The sequence below is a fragment of the Alligator sinensis genome, unplaced genomic scaffold (assembly GCF_000455745.1).
Source record: "Alligator sinensis unplaced genomic scaffold, ASM45574v1 scaffold1520_1, whole genome shotgun sequence".
Taxonomy (NCBI): Eukaryota; Metazoa; Chordata; order Crocodylia; family Alligatoridae; genus Alligator; species Alligator sinensis.
In genome coordinates, this window is record NW_005842659.1 from 205,143 (window position 1) to 227,758 (window position 22,616).

Here is a 22,616-nt window from a genome sequence, read left to right on the forward strand (position 1 = left end):
GGTGATGAGGGGGGGCTGCGTTCAGAGCAGATGGTGGGGTGGGGGGCTATAGCTATGGAGAGTTTTGGGGTGGCTGCAGCCATCTGCCCCAAGCACAGCCTGACCCAGTTCCAGCCGGGATGAGCTCAGCATTGCCCCAGCCCACAGCAGCAGCTCACCCTGCATACAGATCTAGGGGCAGGAGCCATGGCCCCCAGACAAGCCTTTTGGTGCTCTATCCCCACTCTGCCCCAGCTGTACAGCACCTGCCTCTGCTCCTGCCCAGGCCCCAGCTCCAGCCTCACTCCCTCACCGCGGGGGCCTCCTTCTGTGCCCCCTCCTCATGCCCCTTCCCCCACAGACTTACCAGCTGGATGCCCTTCTCCATGCTGACTGGAAGCATATCAGAATCAGATTGGTATCAACCCATACGGCTAGTTAAAAATCAGCCATCAGTATCAGGCCAAAAATTCTCTACCGGTGCACCCCTAGTAGAGATCATCTTTCCCTTTGCTTGAGGGAATAGAGAAAAATACCCTGCTTTAAAGATGGCTAATGGCATCAAATATTTTATTGATTTTAATTTTTCCTTACAAGTAACTGCTGCTATTAAACATAGTCCCATGGTGATATTTGTGATAAGGAAAGGTGAAGTACCACATTTAAAACAGAATGGGTACTGTGTGCCTTTTCTTTTTGCCCTTCCTCCCACCTTGTCTAACTTTTTTTATTTTTAATCTTTAGATTCCAGACAGAGAGTTTCTGTTGCGAGTTTCCTACATGGAAATATACAATGAAACTATAACAGACTTGCTTTGTGACAACAGGAAAAAAAAACCTCTAGGAATTAGAGAGGATGTTAATGTAAGTAACTCCAAAATTAAGGTTCCTGTTTCTGACATTTAATGCAATGAATTATTCCAGAAACATAGGGTCAGATTATGACATGCTGATTTTAAATAGAGCCCTCTGATGACAGTTTACCACATAAAGCAGTTACATGATCTTGACTAGACTAGATTAGCAAAAAGGTGTCGTAATGGGTGTGAAGTATCTAAGTCCTGAGCTTCTGTGTCTTTGTGTTGAACCCATGACCACGTGGGCTGGATCCAGCCTGTGGTGGTTGGTCATCTGGCCCCTGGTGCTTCTCTGTGCAGCTGCCAGAGCTGTTGTCAGCACTAACAGCAAAGTAGTTAATGCTACTGTGGCTTTTATCGCTGTTGCTCTGCTCGAAAGGGCAGCCACCACAGGGAGTCTTGATCCTGCCACATTAACTCCTTGACTACTGGCACTGACACAGCAGCTCTGGCAGCCATGTAGTTAACACTTTTACTTTTGGTAGTTGTGGTAAAAAGCCTCTAGGATGGATCTGCAAGAAGCCTCAAAGTCTGGATCCAGCCTTTAGGGCCAAATGAATTTAACACTCCTGTTATATGTGATAATTCTGTAAACACTCTTCTGCAAAGCTCTAATCAGTGCTTGTTGTCTTCTCTTTCACAAACATGGGAATTTAATTGTTTTAGTTACGAGACCTAACTGTCTGGAACAGTGTGCTGGCTTTTTTGCAAGGTCTGGGAATTGTGTTAAGAAAAAACAGGCATAAAATTGTATAGATTAAAATGTGGAATTAATACAGTACTAAGGATGCAAAGAGTATGCCTTTTCAATTAAACACAAGAGGAAATGGAATGAGCCCCAAGGCTTTAACATGTCTCCATTGTCTCAACACCTCCAAAACAGATAATATACTGTCTGTCACTTTACACACATCTTGCACAGTGATCAAGTAGAATTGTGTTCACTATAGCATGAACATTAGTAGTATGAAGATGTTTATATTAAAGGCAAGGTGAAGATATCATTAAAATTCTGTTGCTCATATACTTAGGTCACTTAGCAACTAAAGCTTATGTTAAAGCTTTTGAAATATAATGTTCAGGAGGTAGAAGAGAAGGAAATCTTAGTGTGGCATGAAAAAAAAAGTGGTGTACCATGACGCATGCAACTTCTTAAAAATGTTGCTCAGTAAAAATTCTAGATTCTATCACAAATGCTAAAATCTAAGGGAGCTCTTCCTTGCCAACATGTAGTTATGCTTTGTGGATAATCCAAAGCTTTTGTAGCAAATCTGATGCCCCTCCATCAAAAGTTGAGTCTGAACACACTTGAAACTGCATATTTGTTATTTGTTTGGAGAAAGGCGGGTCTTTGTTCTCTTTAAATTAAAAATCTGAAACCAGAAGGTACTACAGTACATATTTATATTTACTGTTTCTCAGTAACATTTTGATCTCAATTTAACTCTTCTCCTCCTGCCCCCACCTCTCTGCTCTGAGTTGTGTGAAATTGGCTTTAATATTTAATCTCTTTTAGAGAAACACTTATGTAGAAGACTTGATTGAAGAAGTGGTTGTTGCACCAGAGCAAGTCCTGGAATGGATCAGAAAAGGAGAAAGTAGGATTATTTGGGCCCTTATTTTATATATAGCTGCTCATATATTTATTTTACTAATTACATCAGTATTTTTAAATAATCCATGTTGGCTTTTTGTCTCAAGATTATAAACAGTTTATCAGTTCTGCTACTCATAACATTGCAACCTTAATACATTTCAGATGAAAACTGATCTCTGGCTAATGTACGTAAGTGTTTTGTGTTTTTTGACAGAAAACCGGCACTATGGAGAAACAAAAATGAATCAACATAGCAGCCGTTCTCATACCATTTTCAGAATGGTACGTGGTTGTCTTAGTTTATTTGCTGTGTGACTAGACTTGTAATAATCTTATGAGACTTATTTTGTTCTGTTTTGTTAGATTATAGAAAGTAGGGAAAGCAGTGATCCTGCCAACACAAACTGTGATGGAGCAGTAATGGTATCTCATTTGGTAAGTTAGACTTAAACTCTGGGAGACTAGGTGGGTATCTAATGTGGGAGTTTACAATTTTCATACTAGGCAAAATATTGAAAATGTCTTGAAAATGAAATACTAGGATCGGTCTCTTAGGTTATGATCCTTCTATGTAAATTAATACAAAAAGCTTCACTGAGGGAAGAATGTTGTTTTAAGACTACAAACAGATTTTGTACAGACATCTTTCAGATGTGAGTTTTCTCGAAATTTTCCAATGCCCTAAATAGAGCATGACCTGATTTAGCATGTTTTATTTTACTTGTATTTAGTAAACAAAACTAACAAAGTATCCCCATGTTAATTTTATGCCCCAATAGCCACAAGTATTTGAACTGAAATGTTTGATTAGGAAAAAAATTAAATACAGGACACTTCATGTGGTTTAAATATTATATTCAAAGCTTTGTGGGGAAAAAAATATTTTTATTGGAATACTTGTAAAAATTTAAAGACAATACACAATAGCATGTATTTCCCTTAGATTGTTTGTTTAGATTTAAGAAAAGAAACAAAGGCATTGAAAACTGTTGACACTAATTTTAGCACACCCAAAAAACTGTGCATGATATGCCATGGTTGTCCACTCATCCACTTCAACAGAGTTGAACTCTCTTCCACTGAGGTCATTGCAGCACCTCCAGTTTCACTGTCGTTATCTGTAGAATCGCTTGCACTACTTATTCATTCCATTTCAGAATCAGATTGAGGCAAATCTGATTTAGAACGACTTGAACCACATTCTCTTTTGTTAAAGGATGGTTTTACCAATGAGTCTATGGGCAAGGGCACCTTATCACACTAATTGTGCTTTTGACTGATTCTCCAGAAGCAAGAGATTTTGAGAAATAGAAACAAGCTTAGCGGTACATTCATTTGGTTTTGATTTGACCTGCACAGCCAATTAGGTGAATTCATAACTTGATTTTTGGTTTGGATGATTATGTGAGTGTATTTACCCTCCTGCTTACAAATCAATAAAACATATATGTGCGCGCGCTCTCTCACTTCCTAGGGATAATCACCTGAAAAACATTAGTTACAACTTTGAAACTGCAAAGCTTGCCTAATATTGTATTGGCATCCATTCATTGTTACTAATGAATTTTATGAAACAGTGAATTTTTAGAAATGGAAAATTTCCCACGGGGAAAAATAAAGCACTGTAAAATTTTACACCCCACATCTCTGACTTCTTTTGGGTCTGTCATCAGCCTTTGATAGCTGCTCACTCTTAGCAGCTAGGTTGTGGTTCCTGACAGTTAGGCCAATAAGTCTTGTTCTTGAGCCCCCTGGTAACTCAGATGCCTATGAGATAAGAGCTGCATGCTAGAAATCATCAAAGAACAGTTATGAGAAGATGGGGTTTTGTTTTGTTTTTCATGTTATCTTGGATATTTGATTTTTTTTTTTCTCTAACTACTTGGGTGAGGAGGGAGGGGGATGAAAACAGGTTAAATTCAATGTAAAGGAAGTCAAGCACTTCAAAGCTTAATTGATTTGTCTGAAGACTACCTCATTTAAATTTTAATGAATTTTGCAGAATTTGGTAGATCTGGCAGGCAGTGAAAGAGCTAGGCAAACAGGAGCTGAAGGTAAGTAATTGCTATTACATCTATCATGGTGTTTTCTATAGGGTGCGATATTTTTATATTTGTTTAAATGCTGATTCAGATTGACAAACATGGTAATTGTGTTTGTTACTATGAGAGAGGGAGTTAAACAAAGTTCAAAAATAGAGTTCAGATCCCTGTATGGTAGGATGTGGGATAAGAAACAAATAGTTTGGGCGTCTTTAGTTTAAAAGCAAAGGGTAAAGGTTTATAAAATAACAAATGATGAACAGTAGTGCTCTATTTATAAGAACAAGGAGATGATTAAAGAAATAGAACAGATAACAAGCAATTGTAATTGACCTGTGAGATTTTAAAGCTGCAAGCTGGGGCCAAAAGCGTAGTACAGTGGGAGAGAGATTATGAAGGAATTCATGATGTGATTCAATGGAATCTGAATTGAAGGGTATCTGACAAAATACAAAACAAAATGGGTTTCTGGTGTGATCTGATATGGAAGTTGCTAAAAACCTAAAATTTTGTTTAACTTTTACTTTCTAATAGTAACAGTACAAAAGTACAAACAGACAAAGGTCCAACTTGGTTCTGTTCAATGAAGTACAGAATAAGGACTTCAACAATAGGGCCATGGAAAAACTTGAGAGGGTCCAGAGAAGAGCCACCCGTATGATCAGGGACTTGCAAGGCAAGCCATACGAGGAAAGGCTGAGGGACCTGGGCCTCTTTAGGCTAAACAAGAGAAGGCTGAGAGGGGACTTGATAGTGGCTTACTGCTATATCAGAGGAGTGCATCAGGAGCTTGGTGAACAACTGTTCACCTGGGCACCCCTGGGGAAGACCAGGACCAGTGAATATAAACTGGAAGGCCACTTCAGGCTTAAAACCAGGAAAAACTCCTTCACAGTCAGGGTGACCAGACTGTGGAATAAACTCCCTCCAGAGGTGATGCAGTCGCCTACCCTGGAGGTTTTCAAGAGGAGACTGGACAGTCCATCTCACTGGGGTCACTTGACCCCAGTTGTCTCCCTGCCTAGAGCAGGGGGGCTGGACCCGATGATCTGCGAGGTCCCTTCCAGCCCCTAACAATCTATGAATCTATGAAGTAAAATGATGTTGCGTTTCCAGGGCTCCGACTGAAAGAGGGTTGCAACATAAACAGGAGTTTGTTCATCTTGGGACAAGTAATAAAGAAACTCTGTGATGACCCATCTTGGTAAGCATTTATGTTGCATACATGTAGGGAAGAAAGTAATAGTTTTTGAAATTCAGTCTTAATATAGATCCGTACTTAACTATTAAAAAAACACAATAATAAGAGACCTGCCACTTTGACCAAGTAAAGCCTGTCCTAATCTTACCTTTTTTTAGAAACTGCCTTTTGTAGCACAAGAGTGCTTAATGGTTTTATTTTTGTCTATTTGTTTGTTTTTCTTTCCCCTCCTTTCCAACAGCTTTATAAATTATAGAGACAGCAAGCTTACACGAATTCTTCAGAACTCCTTGGGAGGAAATGCTAAGACAGTTATCATTTGTACAGTTACTCCAGTTTCTTTTGATGAAACACTTAGCACTCTTCAGGTAATTGTGTATTTTCCCCCCCTCCCTCTCTCCCTTTGTTTTATTCATATATTAATTAATTTTAGTGAGCTAGGGCAGAAAATGTCACGAAGCTGAGTACTATGTTTGTTCATTTAATCTTTCTGGAGGCCCTGAAGAGCACTCTTCCATAACTTGAACTTTCTGGGGTGCCATCCTGCACATCATAATCTAGATAGCATTATCCAGATAGAGTTCCATCTTCCAGACTTAGCTTTTCCTCTTACCTTGTGTTTCAATCTGCATAGCCTGGACAGTTTCCACCTTTCCATTTCCTCTCTTCAAAGATTTGTGAAAGCATAGACCTGTAGTCATAATTACATAGTGTGTAATAAGTGTGTTGCTCAAAAGCATGTGCATGCATGTTCGCTGTGCACAAATACCTACTTTAAAGGAAAAAAGCCAGATTTTGAAGTCAAGCACTTCAAAGACTGAAATAAGATTTTCTGTCATTCCCCCTCTTCCATGCTCCCCACCCCCAACCCCTTTGTGCAAGTCTGTTTTATGGCAATATGTTCCACTTTCAAAAAGGATTGTGAGACAGTCATTGACTCTCGAGGCACTGAGGGGCAGAACTAGCACTTGAAATTTAGTCAGCTTGAAATTTGGGGGACCCTTCTGATATTACTTTTGGAAACAATTCTTTCACTTGCCTCTTGTTTATATTTTCAGTCTGCTTTTGCATGAATACTGTGGAATATATGTTGGAAGTTCCCCAGTTTTGTGATACTTGACTGGCAAAACAGAATTGAACCAAATGGAACCTCTCTATAGACACAATAAAGAGCTCCAGTTCTGGGCCATTCTAAACATAACGAGCAAAGACTTCAGCTTAAGTAATACTAAATTCAAATGTATAGTGCAAATACTCTGTCCTGAAGCACCAAAGGAAGGTTAGGTTTAGGGGCAGAAAGTTAAGAAAAGTACATTATTTCAGCTCCTACAGCCATTACTTTGAACTGCTTCAATGAAGCTAATAAGATTGCTTTGATAGTCAAACTATCTTGCATTGGGTAGATCCTATAGTGTTGGTGCTCTTCTCATTCAAAAGTGGCTGGATAACAATTGAGCAAAAATGTTGGGTATCACAGACCTCCCCTCAAGTTGTTGCATTAAAAACAAATGAAAATGTCATAATGCAGTATGCTTCTGAATTGTGGTTTTAATACACAATGCTCACAACTAGTAAATGTTCATTTTGCTCTCTAATTACTCTTATTATTGATAGTGATTGCACTGTATACAAAGGCTTGATTTGTTCTGTAACTTCTGCTTATAAGAAGGTTCACTAACTTGATGTTTATGTAATGTTAAAGTAGTTATTATAGCCATGATGGTACAGGAAGTATGTGAAGAAAGCAAGGTTGTTTTTTGAGGTGGTTTGACCATATAGTTGAGAGAATCTCAGCCTTCTTGGGATCAAGGCACCCTTCAGAACCACCAGCTTTTGGTGTTCATTTGTGGGATTTTTGACTATAGGAGAAACAACAGAACAATTCTTTTGTTGTAAAGAATTCAAGCCACAACAAGTCTTGGGATCTTTAACACTACACATTCCTACTTGAGATCTTTTATCTTGTAAATTGGGTGTAGGTGTTTTCACACCTGTTGTGCCCTTAAACCAATGTTACGGAACCCTTGCTGAGAACCGCTGTCAAAGTTGGTCCAATAGAAGATATCACCAAAAAATATTGCTTCTCATGTTTCTTAGACCATCACATTCAAAACAACACTCCAGTCCTACATACAGTCTATATCTATCTTTCACTGGACTACTAAAAAACTCCTTGCTTCAAGTTTACCATTACAATTTTTTTTCCAGTTTGCCAATACAGCAAAAAGAATGAAAAATACCCCTAAAGTCAATGAAGTTCTGGATGATGATGCTCTCTTGAAAAGATACCGCAAAGAAATAGTGGACTTAAAAAAGCAGCTGGAAGAAGTGAGTTGGAACACTTTGGGTCCTCTCTATCAACTTTCTTTGGCCATCCTATATAAATACTATATGACAGAGTCCAAAGTTAAAATAAAAACTTAACTAGCTTTCGCAGTGCATTAGTGCAGTCCAAAAGCTGATCCCAGAGTGGTGTGTGTGTGTGTACATCCACAACAGAGTTGCAGGAAGATGCTTACACTTCTAATGACCAAAACTATGCAGTTGACTATTACCACCAGTAATGTCACTTTAAGGCTTCGACTCTTGTCAAAGGAGGTTTTGCTCCAGTCTTATGAAGTGGAAACGTGCTACAGCTGCAGGCAGGTTCAGGCTTCCAGACTGGTAGCAGCCAGCAGCTGTAGCACTCCCTGCCCTCCCCCTGCAGCCCCAACCTGGAAGCTTCCCACCATGTTTGGGCAGCAGTGGAAGCAGCTAGCAGGTGCTGGGTCCAGACTGTGGGGGTGGGGCATGCTACAGTTTTAGACAGGTGGACTCAGGCTGCAGGTGGCGGGATTGGGGCATGCTAAAGCTGCCAACTGCGATCAGCACAGAAGCTTGAACCCACTCACAGTTGTAGCATGCTCCCACACACCCAGAGCCCTGACCCAGAAGCTGATGGTAGCTGCTGAGTCTGGACGTGGGGGAGGGGCAGGGCATGTTATTGCTGCGGGTGGGTTCATGCGTTCATGTGTGGCAGCCCTGGCTGCCTGGCACCACGTGGCTGCCAGACGTGCTGCCTGCCTGCAGGCCAGATCCATTCACTTAATGGACACCCGTCCACAGGCCGCATCCAATCACTTGGCAGGCTGGATCCAGCCCACGGACGATATTTTGCCCATCCCTGCTCTAGAGAGATCTGGTTCACTGCTCTCCCTTTTAAAGCATTTACTGCTGCCACTGATAGATTCAGGATACTGGGCTGGATGGACCACTGCTCTGACCCAGTATGGCACTTAAAATGTGTGTCTATGACTAGTTCTAAGAAGAAATATCCTAAAACAAATTTGGCAAGTCAATTACAGATTACTTCAATTGTATTAACAATGGACATGCCTTTCAGAAACTTTTTAACCATTCTTGATGAGGAAATCCATGAGTATCCTTTATTTTAAAGTGAATTGTAGGTAAACTTTGCAGTTTCTTTGCACTCTGTAAGCTGTCAAAAGAATGAGAGGAGGAAAGCTTGCATGTTAATATGATATGTTTATGCAAGTAGTTCTTCTAGGAAAACATTATTTACTTTCTATGGTAGGTTTCATCAACAACTCATCTTCATGCTATGGAAAAAGACCAGCTAGCTCAACTGTTAGAAGAAAAAAATTCTCTTCAAAAGGTGCAGGAAGGCAAGATACGAAATTTAACTGAAATGCTTGTGACCTCTGCTTCTTTTTCATCAAAACAAGATTTTAAAGTAAGATTGAATAACTGTTCCAAGTCATACAGATGTTTCCCTTGTACTCTGTAGCTGAAAAAGATCTCAGACCATGTCAGGGGTCTGTGTGCACGTGTGTAAAATACAAATTTATTTCCTTTTTTAAGGCCAAAAGAAAAAGAAGAGTAACCTGGGCCCCAGGCAAAGTAAGTCAGAAGGATAATGTTAACTATCTTACAAGTTTTGAAATGCCAAGCCTGACTGACTACAAAAAACTGAAAACTTCTCTATCAGCATTACCAGATGTGGAAGATTGTAAGTACTGCTCTAAGAGGCTTTAACCAAAAGCTTCATTTAGATCAGCGGTGCTCAATGCTTTTGCCTCATGGGTCATGTGGGCAGTGCCTGGTCTGTCTGTGGACTGAATCCTGCCACTGGGCCTGATCAGAGCATGTGGTGGATGGTGTTGCCCAGTCCTGATCCAGTCACGCATAGTGGGGGCATGGCTCATCCTCAATCTAGCTACAAAGGACTTGGATTTGGCAGCAGGGAAGGGGTGGCAATATTAACTGCCACCACTCCCCCACTACCAAATTTCTCAACCCAGGGTGAATCCCATGGGCCAAGGATTGAGCACCCCTGATTTAGATGATCAGTGAGTACCTTTTAAAACTGAAGACCTAAAGATGAGGCGAGATGGCTGCCAGAGAAACATAACTTTTTACTTAATTTTTGATTACACCTTCCAATACCACTTCAATGCTATATAAACTGAAAATTCCATCCAGGTGTAGGAAAACATTTAATAAAATTTTAATTTTAGCTAAAGAGGAATTTGCACACATCTCTTACAACTAAGAGTCTTTTTGGAACAAATGTGAAATGGGTTTTAAAAAAAAATTCTGTTGGAACTGTAGCCCAATTTTGTACTCCAGTTTATTCAAGAGCCTATGGTCTGGGTCTTGGGATTACTTTAAAAAAAAAAAAAAAGGCAGAAAATTCTATATCCTCAAGATGTTTCTCCATTTTCCTGATGAGCTGATTGAAAGGACCACCACTCCAACTGGGCAAACAATTATAACAACCTGTATTTTTCTTTCAAAGAAATCCTTTACTTTCATCTTAACTATTTAATCCCTAAAGGATTTAAAGAAAAATAAAAGATCCATGGTATCTTCTCCAAGGGAGGTGGTGCTCTCCCCGACCATAGAGGTCTTTAAGCACCTGGCTGGGGTCATGTGACCCCAGCGCTCTTCTGCCCAGGGCAAAGGGTCAGACTCCATGATCTACTGAGGTCCCTTCTGACCCTAAAAATCTATGAAATATTGATATACTTATAATGTCTTGATCATAGAAGTTTGGGTTGGAGTTTGGGGGCATGCTTCCAGAATATATGTAGACGGGTGGCCTAGAAGTTGTAACTTGTATCCAGTGAGCAGTATCTGTAACATATTTATCCACTAATTGGTTACAAATGAGAGGAATCCTTTTTTACAAGAAAACAAGCAACCCTAGGATAAAAACTGCTTTTTTTTGCCTTTGATTCTTAAACACATTTTTTTCTTCCCCCCCCCCACCCCCAGTCTGCCTACTCCTGATTCCATAGTAGAAGTGGAGTGGACTTCTGGACAAAATATGGACTGGGTAATGTTTGAAGATTGAGAATTCTATACACATTTTTTTTGGTCATTTTAGGTATATATAATATTGTATCGGATCTGACCATGCCCACCTCTACCCAGAGGTCAAATAGCCCTGCATCTAAACCTTAACCAACAAAGAGTATAGGTCTAAACTCTTTGACCTTTTAATTAATTACAACTTTAAAATCCTGTGTTAAGGATTGTACCGTTGTTTTCCCCTTGCATTAATGATGACATTAGCAATCTGTAGGATGGCACTGTGGGGAGAGAATCAGTTTAAGCTGTGCTCCACCTCTGGCTACTTCAGAAGATGGTGTGCTATTTTTAAAAAAGTAAGCTACCATTTTGCTTGGATATCTACTTTTTAACAACTGAAAGCAACGTTTTTCCCCCTAGAGTCAAGACTTTGCAGAATCCATCCAACTTTGTGAAACTCTAGCACTGGAAAAGGTACACAAACTCACTGTTTCCCTAGAAACTGCTGAAGTGCAAATCAATCTGTAATATACATATGTTATTGTATCTCCTTTCTAGGATATTGCTGTAAATGAAGCAAATGTCCTGCAAGCTAGCTTTGACAATCTGGTCTTAGAAAATGAGCAACTGAAGCACGAGATAAGTGAACTGAAAGTAAAACTAAAAGAAAAGATAGAAACTGATGAATTTGAGGAACTGGAAAAACAAATGCAAAAAGACCATGAGGTAAGATCTTGAAACATTAAGTTGAAACTTGGTAAAGCTTCTCTGGAAAACAAAGTAAAGCATGTGTTCAGAAGTATATTTTAAAAAAACCAGTAAGGAATTGCTATTGAATGTAATTTAGGTAAGATTAAATGACTACTTGAGAGGGTCAGACTGCTTGAGGAGTTTTAAAATTCAGATTACTAAAGCCACTGAGAGTATTATGTTCCTGATTCAGCATACATAAGCTCAGGATTTCACTTAAACGAAACCTGACCTGAATTAAAGAATAAACTTTTTGATGCATCATTGAGTTTAGTAATGTCCCTTGGTAAAAGTGTGTAGGTTGTAGCTGTGTTGGTCTAAGGACATATCAGATTAACCCAAAGAACTTTGTCTGCCTATCTTTTATTAGACCAGCTAAGTAGTTGGAGAAAAATTTCTGTGCAAGCTTTCAGGTTTAAAAACACTTAGGCTGAGGAAGCATCTGCAGTTGGTGTGCTCTTCCTATTCATTCCATCCAGGAAAGCTGTTTTTTCAATTCATAGCAAGAATGAAAATATCAAATGAGCTATTCTGAACATCAGTCCTCTAATTGTTGCTCACTACCAGTAGTTAACTTCTAAGTGAACCTTTTGTCAGTTCTACGAGGTCTATTTTGAATATTAAAAGCAGACATGATATCAATTTTAGTTCTTGATATTTATTTAAATTAATCATTTGTAGCACAGTGGGAGGGTGAATACTAGACTGCTCATAGGCAGTGGGCATGTCTACACAAAACATTTACTGAGGAATTGCCTAATTAGCTCCTCAGGAAACATCTCTGTGTCTACACATTCAGTGCTATTAGGACAGAGTAGACTAATTTACTCTGTAGCAGGATAATATTTGTTAAATACAAGTACTTTCCTACATCAGTTTTTTGTTGTTTTGGTTTTTTGTTTTGGTTTTTTACTCCGCAGCAACACATGTAGGTGCTGACAGGGCTGACTGCCAGCTAACCCCATAGTGGACTGAGTCGGAGCAGCCCTGGGCTGGCAGGCTGAACTGCAGTGCTCCCTGACAGCCAGGGCTGCTCTGACCCTGCTCAGCGTGCTGTGGTCCTGGGTGCACATTCAAACATAGCACCTGTGTGGGCCGCCTCCCGATCCCGTCCATGTCGCCATGTGCGAGCCGGGAGCGATATGCGGACCTGTCTTTGTGCACGCGGGCTGTGGCCAGCAGTCCGGGCACGCGGGGTCAGAAGGGACTGCGGGGCAGCAAGGCACGCACAGGCTAGAATTAGTCACAGAGGTATAGTGGTTGATTTAAAGATTATTTACTTACACCCAAGATGGTCGCGGTGTAGGCTGGACAGTTTCCCAGGTTCAGCTCCGCTTAAATCCTCGTTGGAGGACTACGACAAATTCGGTTCTTGGGCCCCGGAGTTGTTAAGGCTCTGCGGGTTCGGCAGTTTCTTTCCCACAGAGTTGTCGAAGCTCCATGGGTTTGGTTCGGCTCTCTGGCCCCGGAGTTGTTAAGACTCCGTGGGTTCGGCAATTGAGTATATAGGATAGGGATACGTCTAGGATTGCGCTCGGCGACGGGGAGAGGCCAGAGGCTGTTTAGACCTCTGTTGCCTTCTTAAGAAATGCATTGGGTTCGTAAGGATCCACAGCGCTTAGAGATCTTCACGCTCTCCCTCTCGGACTCCAATTGCTTTCTCTCCAACTTGGGCGGAAACCACCCAAGCTCTTTATACGGCTAGCAAGCCAATTGCTAGCCGCCACGTGCGCATAATTTAACACAAGCCAATAATGGGGCTCGAATTAAAATACAAATGGCAGGAACCCCTTTGCACCGTGCATGTCTGAGATGCAAAAGAAATGCACCATGCAAAGAAAGCTATAAATTGGCGGGAAAATTCTCTGTTGCACCGGAGTTCTCCTTTGCAGCAGAAAACCACCATGCAAAGAAGCTGCAATTTGGCGGGAAAATAATTTAGCAGTGCCGAAGCGCACACAAAACAAAAATCACAACTTTGGGTTGTGACAGCACCCAGGATCAATGAACTCTGGCACAATAAGCTCTGGAACGTATTGCTGCACATTAATAGCATATGTATATGCTCTCAATAAAGCTTTTCCCCCAAAGATGCTGAAGTAAATTTATTTAAATAAATTGTCAAACCAAGTACAAACTTACAATATTGTATGAGGTGAGAGGGTGCAAAAGGAAAGTCTTCAGACTTAGAAAAAAAATTTTCTGCAGCCTTTAGCAACAGTTGTATAGGGCTTATGGGGTGAAACTAGTCTTTACTTTCACCTTCTAAGCAAATTGAGTGAAATGCAAAAAGTTCATTACAGAGCTAAATTTAACAAACCTTAGGTTTGCATAATTTTAAAAGATGCATTATCAAGATAAAGTAACTCGCTCCAGAAAGGAACCATGATTTTGTTTTTCCAAGTAACTTATCTCAAAGGAGAGTATGGAGCAATTTAATTGTGTTGCTTTCCATTGTGGCCTACGCATCTCCTTTGACTACAAGATAAGCCATTTAAGCCCATCTGCATCAATGTGAAGTCAGTGGCACTTCTACATCAGCCCTGTGCCTCTGCACCTTTTGGCACTGACATTTTAAAGGTAGGTACTTTAGCTCTGATACAGACTCCCTCAAACTGTTCTAACTGGTAATATGAATTAAGACTGCTTACCAGTCTAAGGACTAGACTGTAGGTTAAGGGATAGTCTTGAGCAAAAGGAAGGTGAGTTATACCATCCCTTTAGTAATAAAGGAAAACATTGTGACTTGGAGGTATGTTTAACATTCCTTTCCTGATTGATCCAAGGCAAGTAATCTAATGCTGGCTTATTGGCAGTAGATTGGCAAAACAGCTAGTGGGTCCCTAGCTGTTTTGCCTGTTCTCCCTAAGGAACTAGGGGTGGAAACAGAAGTGGCTTTTGTGCTGCCATAACTTTTTTTATGGCAGCACAAAGGTCAAGCAAACAGATGTCCATATCCCTTGTTGCACTACAAATGCCCTAAATTTGTGCACATGACAAATGTTATAAGTTTGCTGTTTTATTGTGGTAGAAGTCTGTTAAGTTTTATGGTGGAAAACTGCAGTCTGCCTGGATCTCCCTGTGCTCTCCAGCCCTGGGAACCCTGGGAATTCCCATTCTTGCAATGGGTATCGGGGGCCCTGATCCTGCACCAGGAGCACCTGTCTGGGTTCCCCCATTTGGGATTCCCCATGCTTCTGTAGACACTTTTTGTTGCAGTTCTGGGGCTGTACCAAAGTGGTGACAGGGACCCAGAATGTCATACTTGTTCTGGGGTGCTCCTGGGGCTTATGGTCTCAGTTTGACGCTGTTGGAGTCCTGGAGCTGGAACTGCCAGTCAGCTGATTGGTGGTCTCAGCCCTGGGACTGCACCAGGACTAGCTTTGCCTGCTTAAATATGTTCCTGTCTTGCAAAGATGTGCCCCAGGGACACACTTCACCCTTTGTCCCACAGGATCAATGGGCAGGACATCAACCAAAATACATGTCATCCATTGAAGCAGTTTAGCTGTGCTGAGATGGCTGATCCACTTCATTTGGCAGTGACTATTTTATACCCTAAAGGTTTGGAGCTAAGACTCTATCCATTAACCTGCTTAATCCATGAACTGGCTAGCAAGCAAGTAACCAAAGTACTGTGCCCAGACCAAGACTCAGGAGTCTTCTCTAGAGCTATTTTAAATCAATATTCAAGATTTTTAAGGTTATGTTCCTCCTGGTGTTGGTACTTTCCAATTTTAGTTGTCAGTTAATCTGAAATTGACATCTAAAAAGATCTCACTTGTAGATGACCTTGAAGCGGGGGTGGGGATTGTTTTTTGTGCAAACAGTGGAAAAAATGCAGCATGTGTTGCTCTCTTAAATGTTTGTAAGGATTATACTTTTTTTCCTGAGAGAGTGCTTCATGAAGTGTAGGATTCTGTAACTGAGAATTTATTTGCTTTGTGAGACCTTGAAGGTGAACAAGTTTCCCACTATCACCTCTTCAGTGAGTGTCATAACAGTTTAGTTATGCGTCACTCGTAAGCCTCTAAAACTGTGGACAAATATAACATTTGAAACATTTCAAACCACTTTGAAACTTTTCAGTAGGCATGCAATTAGATGTATACACTTGATAAAATGCGCCAGAAGTGGGCAAAGCATGACAAAAATAGGGTGCAGTTACTAGTCTGCAAAGTTTACTTTTGGAGCACTTTTTGGAATGCTGTGTACAAGTTTCCCACAATATAGTGCTCTTCCAGTGCCCCATGGGAGGGATCCGTGCACCCTGGTTGGGCACTGCAGCTCCCAGTGCTTGCCAACACTGAGATTTACCATTTCAAAACCTGGCACACTGAAACATTTCAAATGTTGCATCTATCTGCACCCCAAATGACATCAGGAATGCTGAAATTACATCTGACAATCTTGCTATTCTGTGACCTCTGCAACCATTCTTTTGTCTTGCATATGGAATTTTGGTACCTTTTTGACTAGGCATTTTGTTAAAGGTATAATATAATTTGGAAAGTGAGTCTGGGGGAGAGGCACTTCTTAACTGTAGAAATGCACATCTTAATCTTCTTCTCACTTTTTTTCATTTTAAAAAAAGTTCCTTGATTTATCCTCAGAATTCCTGTGTTACCCACAAATTTGCCAACTCCTTATTCTTACTCGTAAATTGATGACTTCATAGTTCATAACTAGTGAACTACTTGAATTAGTTTTATGAATGGAGTTTCCCACAATTTTTGCGAGGAATCACCTGAAAAAAAATGTAAAAGTTTACTGGAATGCAAAGAAAGCACAGCAATCTCTGCAGCCATAGAGCATGTTATTTGAGAGAGCTACTGAGAAACTGAGCTAGTAACATAGACTCAGTGAAGGTGTCAGTTAAGAAAGCAAAAGGGTTTCTTTCATTTCAGTACCATCTTTTAAGCCAGATGCAATGCTGCAGTCTGAAGATGAACAATTTGCCTCTCAGCCAATCAATGAGCAGGGTTGCTGTCCCCTTTCCCCCAGCCAACCAGCAGTGAGGAGGTGGGGGCTCACCATGACAAGACTGTGAAGTCAGCTCTGTGCTGCAAGTGGCTCACAAAAATCCTTAGTCTCACCATGATTTAGGTTACATTACTCACTGAGCACCTAGAAAGCATAGTTCTAATTTTAAAGGACTGAATTCTGCTAAGCTTCTCTCATGATGATTCTGTTGCATATTTCTGGAGTGTGGCATACGTAAGTTTATGATAAATTGTGTGGCTTTTCTCTGCTTAAAAATGATATAATGATTTGTTTGTTAACTACATAGAAAATATCATTTTTTCCCTACCCTACCCTTGTCCTTGCTCGGAAAGCAAAGTAGATCTTGCTTTATTTTCATGGTAGTGGGTGCTTTCTAACATCCTCTGCACTTTTTGCTTCAATTGCTCCACAGATACAACTAATGCATGAAATTACCAACTTAAAGAGTATAGTTGCAAATGCTGAAGTGTACAATGAAGAGCTTGAGGTGAGCTTTTATTTGATGCTCTTGCACATACATGTGGCACTCTCTCTTCTTAAGAGGCTGGAAGCTCTCTGGATCTGAATACCTTTCTTCTACTTACTTTTGTGTAAAGCTTTATAACTAATTTTGTTCTCATTGGCAAAACCAAACTGGGTATCTGGATCTTGTAACTACTTGCACTGTATTTCTTTAACTCCTGCAGGCTGAACTAAAATCAAAATTGGAACAGCTTAAAGGACAAGAAAGCAAAATACAGAATTTAGAAAAACAAGTGGAAGAACTACAAAAGTCAGGGATAGATAAAAAGGAAGAGTCTCTTTCAGTGGTGAGTTTGAGTTCTCTGGGTTCCTATGCACATGTGCAGAGCCTGCACTAAAATTGAGCACGTCAGAGCAGACTCACTTAATCGAGTCTCTGGGAGCACAGAAACTGATGCACTCCGGCAGCCTTCTGCATCGCATATCGGTATCACTGCACATCTCCGCGCTGAAAAAGTAGCAGCGGTGTGCTTTGAAATAAAACACGTTTGAACTTTAGTTCAAAACATCCCATCACCATTTTTTTTCAGCTTGGGGATGCATAGTGACACTGATAAATGTGACACGTAGGCACTTTAGTGTGTCTTGCTAATTGAAGTGATCGGTGCCACATACCACACCACATATAAAAATGCTCTCTGACTTTTAGAGTTAACTTGGTTCAGAAAGACTTTATATTTTTTTTCTTTTTCTTTCTTCTTGTCAAGTCTTAATGATTATACAAATCTGATCATGTTTTCCTAAATAAATCCAACAATAATGCACTTTTGGACGGTGGTACAAAATATGCTTCCTGATGCACACACTATATCAAAGTGTATTAAAAGGGCAGTTTTTTAAGGTCCAGCTTTCTGAGAAGCTTCTGCTACTATGGGTCTTAAAACAAATTCTCTGGGACTCTTTCTAACCAGCATGGTAGTTGCTTTGGCTGCAAAGAAAGCGGGAGAAGCTAACACAAATGTGTTGCCATGCTATCATTTGATTAATATTTCTCTTGTTTTTCAGGGAGATTCTGATAAACTAACTGATGAAATTCAGCAGTTAAATAAGTCTCTCATTGACACTAAAACTGTAGCCCTGGATGCCAAGAAGGAATCTGCGTTTCTTAGGAGTGAAAATTTAGAGCTAAAAGAGAGAATGGCAAGTAATTATTTCAGCCTTAATGATATTCATATAGCTGTAAAACACTTTGCAAGCCAATTGAACAGGCAACCCAAGAAGAAAGTCTATTCTTAATTTCATTCTTATTTTGTAGTTGATAGTGTCTTGGGGGGAGTGGGTTGGGGGTGAAATGAAGGGAAGATGGCAGCTTTTTCCATTTCATCTAGATAGTCATTCCACATGTGGGATCAACATGAAAGAGCAAAAGAACAGGACTGACAAAAGAAAAGTATATGATACTAAGGCTGGCTTTATTATAAGAGGTAATAAAACCCTTGAGGAGGTGGTCAGAGGTGTGTAGGCTGTTGCTGAATTACACAGACTTGAAAAAGAAAAAAGACTAGATCAGGAGGGATCAGCACGGGCATGGGCAAAATATGGGCTGGATTTGGCCTGCCAAGGGATTTTGTCCAGCTTGCAGTGGGTCCCTTGGCCCCACTCGGCCCAGGTGTGGAGGGCTCTCCAAGTCATCCCTACACCCTGAGATGTGCATCAAGGCTGGGGTGTGGCAGCTGGACTCGCTTCCTGGCAGCCTCCACAGCAGAAGCTCCTTCCAGCTACCACTACCAGTCTCTGCTGCTGCTGCTGGACCCTAGCCCTGCTGCCTGAGCCCCCTGGCCCATCGACCCTACATCCACCGCCAGGGGTGCTGGACAGGGCGGGTGGGCAGGGTCTCCATAGAGACCAGCCTGCGACCCCATGTAAGCAAAGCATGCGGATGAGTGGATGGGATGGGGCCACAGGCTGGTGGGGAGCAGCATCTGGGAGCAAGATGGATGGATGATTTTTTAGTTTTGCTGACAGGAAGCTTGAAAGAGATCCTCTTGATATTAGCCAGTTTAATTTGTTTCAGTGCAGGCGATTTAAGATATTCCTTTTTTTCTTATAGAATGAAGTTTTAAATAATTACAAGCAAATGGAGAAGGAGGTTCAACTGTATCAAAGTCGACTAGAAGCAGGAAAAGTTAGCTACAAGAAAATGCAAGCAGACCTGCAAAGAGAGCTGCAGTCAGCTTTTCAAGAAAACACAAAGCTGAATTCAATCTTGGAGGGCAAAGTTCCAAACGGTACTGTTACACCTAACAAATACTCACAACTACTTTACAAATCCCTACTGCGTTGCAGTATTTTGATAGGCCAGCCCATGTATCCATAGTCTACTTTTGTTGGAAAGGGAAGAAAATGAGCTCTCTTTTTGGGGGCCCCCAGTACTTTTGGGACATACTAGTTGCTTTAAACATGTTAGCAGAGTTCTCCAATGAACATCATACAAACCTATATCTTGTACGCTATAACAAATAGTCAAGCAAGTCAAGCTTACTTAGTAGAAATTGTCCTACAAATAGTTTGGGTTTCATCTAAGCAAATAATGACAAATGAATAATCAGCAATGTGATCTCCTATTTCTCCACAAATATCACTTTTTAATTAGTTAAGTCCATTTTGGCAAAGATGGTATTCACACATACGGCTTATGCATCTGAGCCACGAAGCAGAGCTATATTCCCCATTCTTCCCCACACCTGCAATTGTTGCTTTCATTAATCCTTTAATCGTTCAATATTTCAGAGTTTCTTTCCAATTCCACAAGAGAAAGCGAGGCAGCTGGTTTGAAAACGGAATTGAATAAAGCATTAGAAGAAAATGTATGTCTACAGAAAGAAGTAGATTCATTATCAGAATTCAGATCTCTTCCAGATAAAGTTAAGATGCTGCAGAAAGAGGTAAAATGAAAAATGGGAGGTAGGCCAGAGTGTTTTCCCATGTACAAGTTTCTAATCATGACTTCTTTGTTAGTGAAATCTGTAAGAAAGAAGTAACAAGTAAACTACAGAAGTGCTCTAAAAATATTTTGAACTGTTAACATCTGCCAGTCACTTTAGTACCCAGTGACGTGAGTATATACAACTTTCTAGTGGGCTAAGACAAAATGTACTTTGGAAGTTTCTTACCGTTCTATAAGCTTAGAAAACTAGTTATTGAATAGCCAGCCATTCTGTCCAACCATGCAAATTAACAACTTAAAACAGAAATCCATCTGATAACTGACTGTAACAGGCTGGCTGCTCCCTGTTCCCACCCCCCACCCTCAACCATGCTGGTGTACCTCACTCCCAACTTGCAGCCCCCACACCCACAGTGCCTTCCCCAAGGCCTGCTGGTGGGGCCCCCAGCTGCCCCTGTCCCACTTGAACTGGAGCATGGTAGCTGTCACGTCAGGCTCCGGCTCATGTGGGCAGTAGCAGAGTGAGTTGGAGGGGAGGGGAATGGGGGAGCCTGTGGCAGTCCCCACTCTGGGCTGGGGCTACCACACTGTCATGCAGGCAATCTGGTTACAGCCTCTTCCACTCCCTAAGCAGCATCTCCTAGCCACCCCACCCCTGCAAGCACCCAGCCCAGCCTTGCAGCTCCCTCTCCCCTCCTCCTCGCACTCTGCCCTGCCACAGTCTTGGCGCTTTCCCAGGATCAGCGTTTCTCAACCTTCAGCTCACGACCCTCAAACCTTCTTGCAACCCACTTGTGGGTTGCAACCCACCGGTTGAGAAACACTGATTTAAATAATCAATATCTAATTTCTGAAATGTCAATTTATCAAGTCCTTTTGTGTTTCTGAAGAAGCTGTCTTGATGACCTGATTCAAAGATTGCTAATAGGGATTGTCCCTCAGCAGAGACCACTCCAAGTTAAGGTTAAATTAATGTTTGGAGCTGATATATATTACTTACCTTACCTATCTCATTTGGCAAGGGACTTGCCCCAACTTGAGGAATCGCTTGAAGTTCTAGGAAAGAATTTCGAGGCAGGTGTACGCTCCTAAGTTTCATTCTCCTATTTGCCAACCCTCCCCTCCCCCCCCGCTCTGAGATTTTTCCCTAAGTACAATGGGGGTTTATAGCAACTGAGCTAAAAATATGATAATTCTTCACATTCCTTCGCCTTTTGACTTTGCATGTAGGCAGGTTACTACATAGATACTGCAGTGCCCTCAAAATTTGACATTCCTTTTATTCATGTTCCATTCATAGATACTTGAGAAATCAGATAAGCTGTGCTTACTAAAATCAGAAAGAGAGAAACTGGTTTCTGAAGTAGCTGACAAAGAAACCCAACTTAAAGCTATGAGTGAAGAAATCAGAAACTCAAAACAAGCCCTAGAAGCTGCCCAACTAAAATATGATCAGGAGTATATAGAACTTAAACACTGCCATGAAGAACTTGAACAAAAATGCTTGGCCGCATCTGAAGAAAATGAGCAAATGAAACTTCAAGTAGAACATCTAGCTAATGACACGCAAAAGCATAAAACAGCTTTGGATGATGTGAGATTAGAGGTTAGTGCCTTCACTCTTTGTATGTAATAACCATAAGGCTAGTTGTTCTTTTTCAGAAATTGTCATGAAACTATTCTAAGGAAATCTCATTTTCCTCTAACTTCTATTGAAGTCATTAAGAGTGGCATTGTCTTAACCCCTTGCAAGATTAAGCCTCTAATTTTAGATTTAGCTTTTGCAAAATCTGATTGATGGAGACTAGTTTCCTCTATAGATAAACTGTTTGTATTGCAAAAAATTATGCAATTTAAAAAAAAGATTTCTGCCAAAGCAGCTGTTAATAGATGACATAACAACGATTCATAAGATGATATGCTATACACATTTGATGCAGCAAAAATTGAATGACCCATATTTTTCTATTTGCCAGTACTATATATCTTGGATTTCTTGCCACTGCTAAAAAAACAAAACAAAAAAACAAAAACCCCAAAATAGAGATTCTTGACCTCACAAAAAATTTGATTTCAATTCCTCACTTAGATTGAATATGAATGCATCCTTTAAAGTTTTTATGTCTCAGGTGATGATATCAGCTAATGCATTTCTTCCCTCATTTAAGCAAATAGTGAGCTATGAAAAATTGTGCATGCAGTATCTCTTGCTACTAACTTTCGGTGCTTGGGATTTTTTTTAAATAAGCTCTCTAGGAAAATGCAAGAATTACAAGAAAAGACATCAGAGCAGGAACAACTTTGTGGTGTTAAAGAAGAACTGGAACAAGCACAGCAATGGTTGTATGAAATGGAACAGCTCAAAGAGCAGTTAAAGATCAGTGAATCTAGAATGGAGGCCAAGGAGGTAGAAGGCCAGACAATTGTTCAGAAACTCCATGAAAGTCGAGAAGAAATAAGAGCG

At 40.7% G+C, this 22,616-nt stretch overlaps 1 protein-coding gene across 1 annotated transcript in view; it reads left to right on the forward strand.

Annotated features, from left to right (window-relative positions):
• Nucleotides 1-22,616, forward strand: part of CENPE (centromere protein E) — a 74,402-nt gene that overhangs the window by 5,583 nt on the left and 46,203 nt on the right. Inside the window, 20 exon segments of the mRNA XM_025215669.1 lie at nt 724-843; nt 2,353-2,434; nt 2,648-2,715; nt 2,797-2,868; nt 4,436-4,487; nt 5,592-5,679; nt 5,918-6,044; nt 7,885-8,004; nt 9,251-9,409; nt 9,538-9,704; nt 10,954-11,014; nt 11,410-11,463; nt 11,548-11,715; nt 17,156-17,230; nt 17,430-17,552; nt 18,271-18,405; nt 19,316-19,493; nt 19,996-20,150; nt 21,453-21,758; nt 22,401-22,616. Of these exon segments, the coding sequence (XP_025071454.1) occupies nt 724-843; nt 2,353-2,434; nt 2,648-2,715; nt 2,797-2,868; nt 4,436-4,487; nt 5,592-5,679; nt 5,918-6,044; nt 7,885-8,004; nt 9,251-9,409; nt 9,538-9,704; nt 10,954-11,014; nt 11,410-11,463; nt 11,548-11,715; nt 17,156-17,230; nt 17,430-17,552; nt 18,271-18,405; nt 19,316-19,493; nt 19,996-20,150; nt 21,453-21,758; nt 22,401-22,616 (2,526 nt within the window).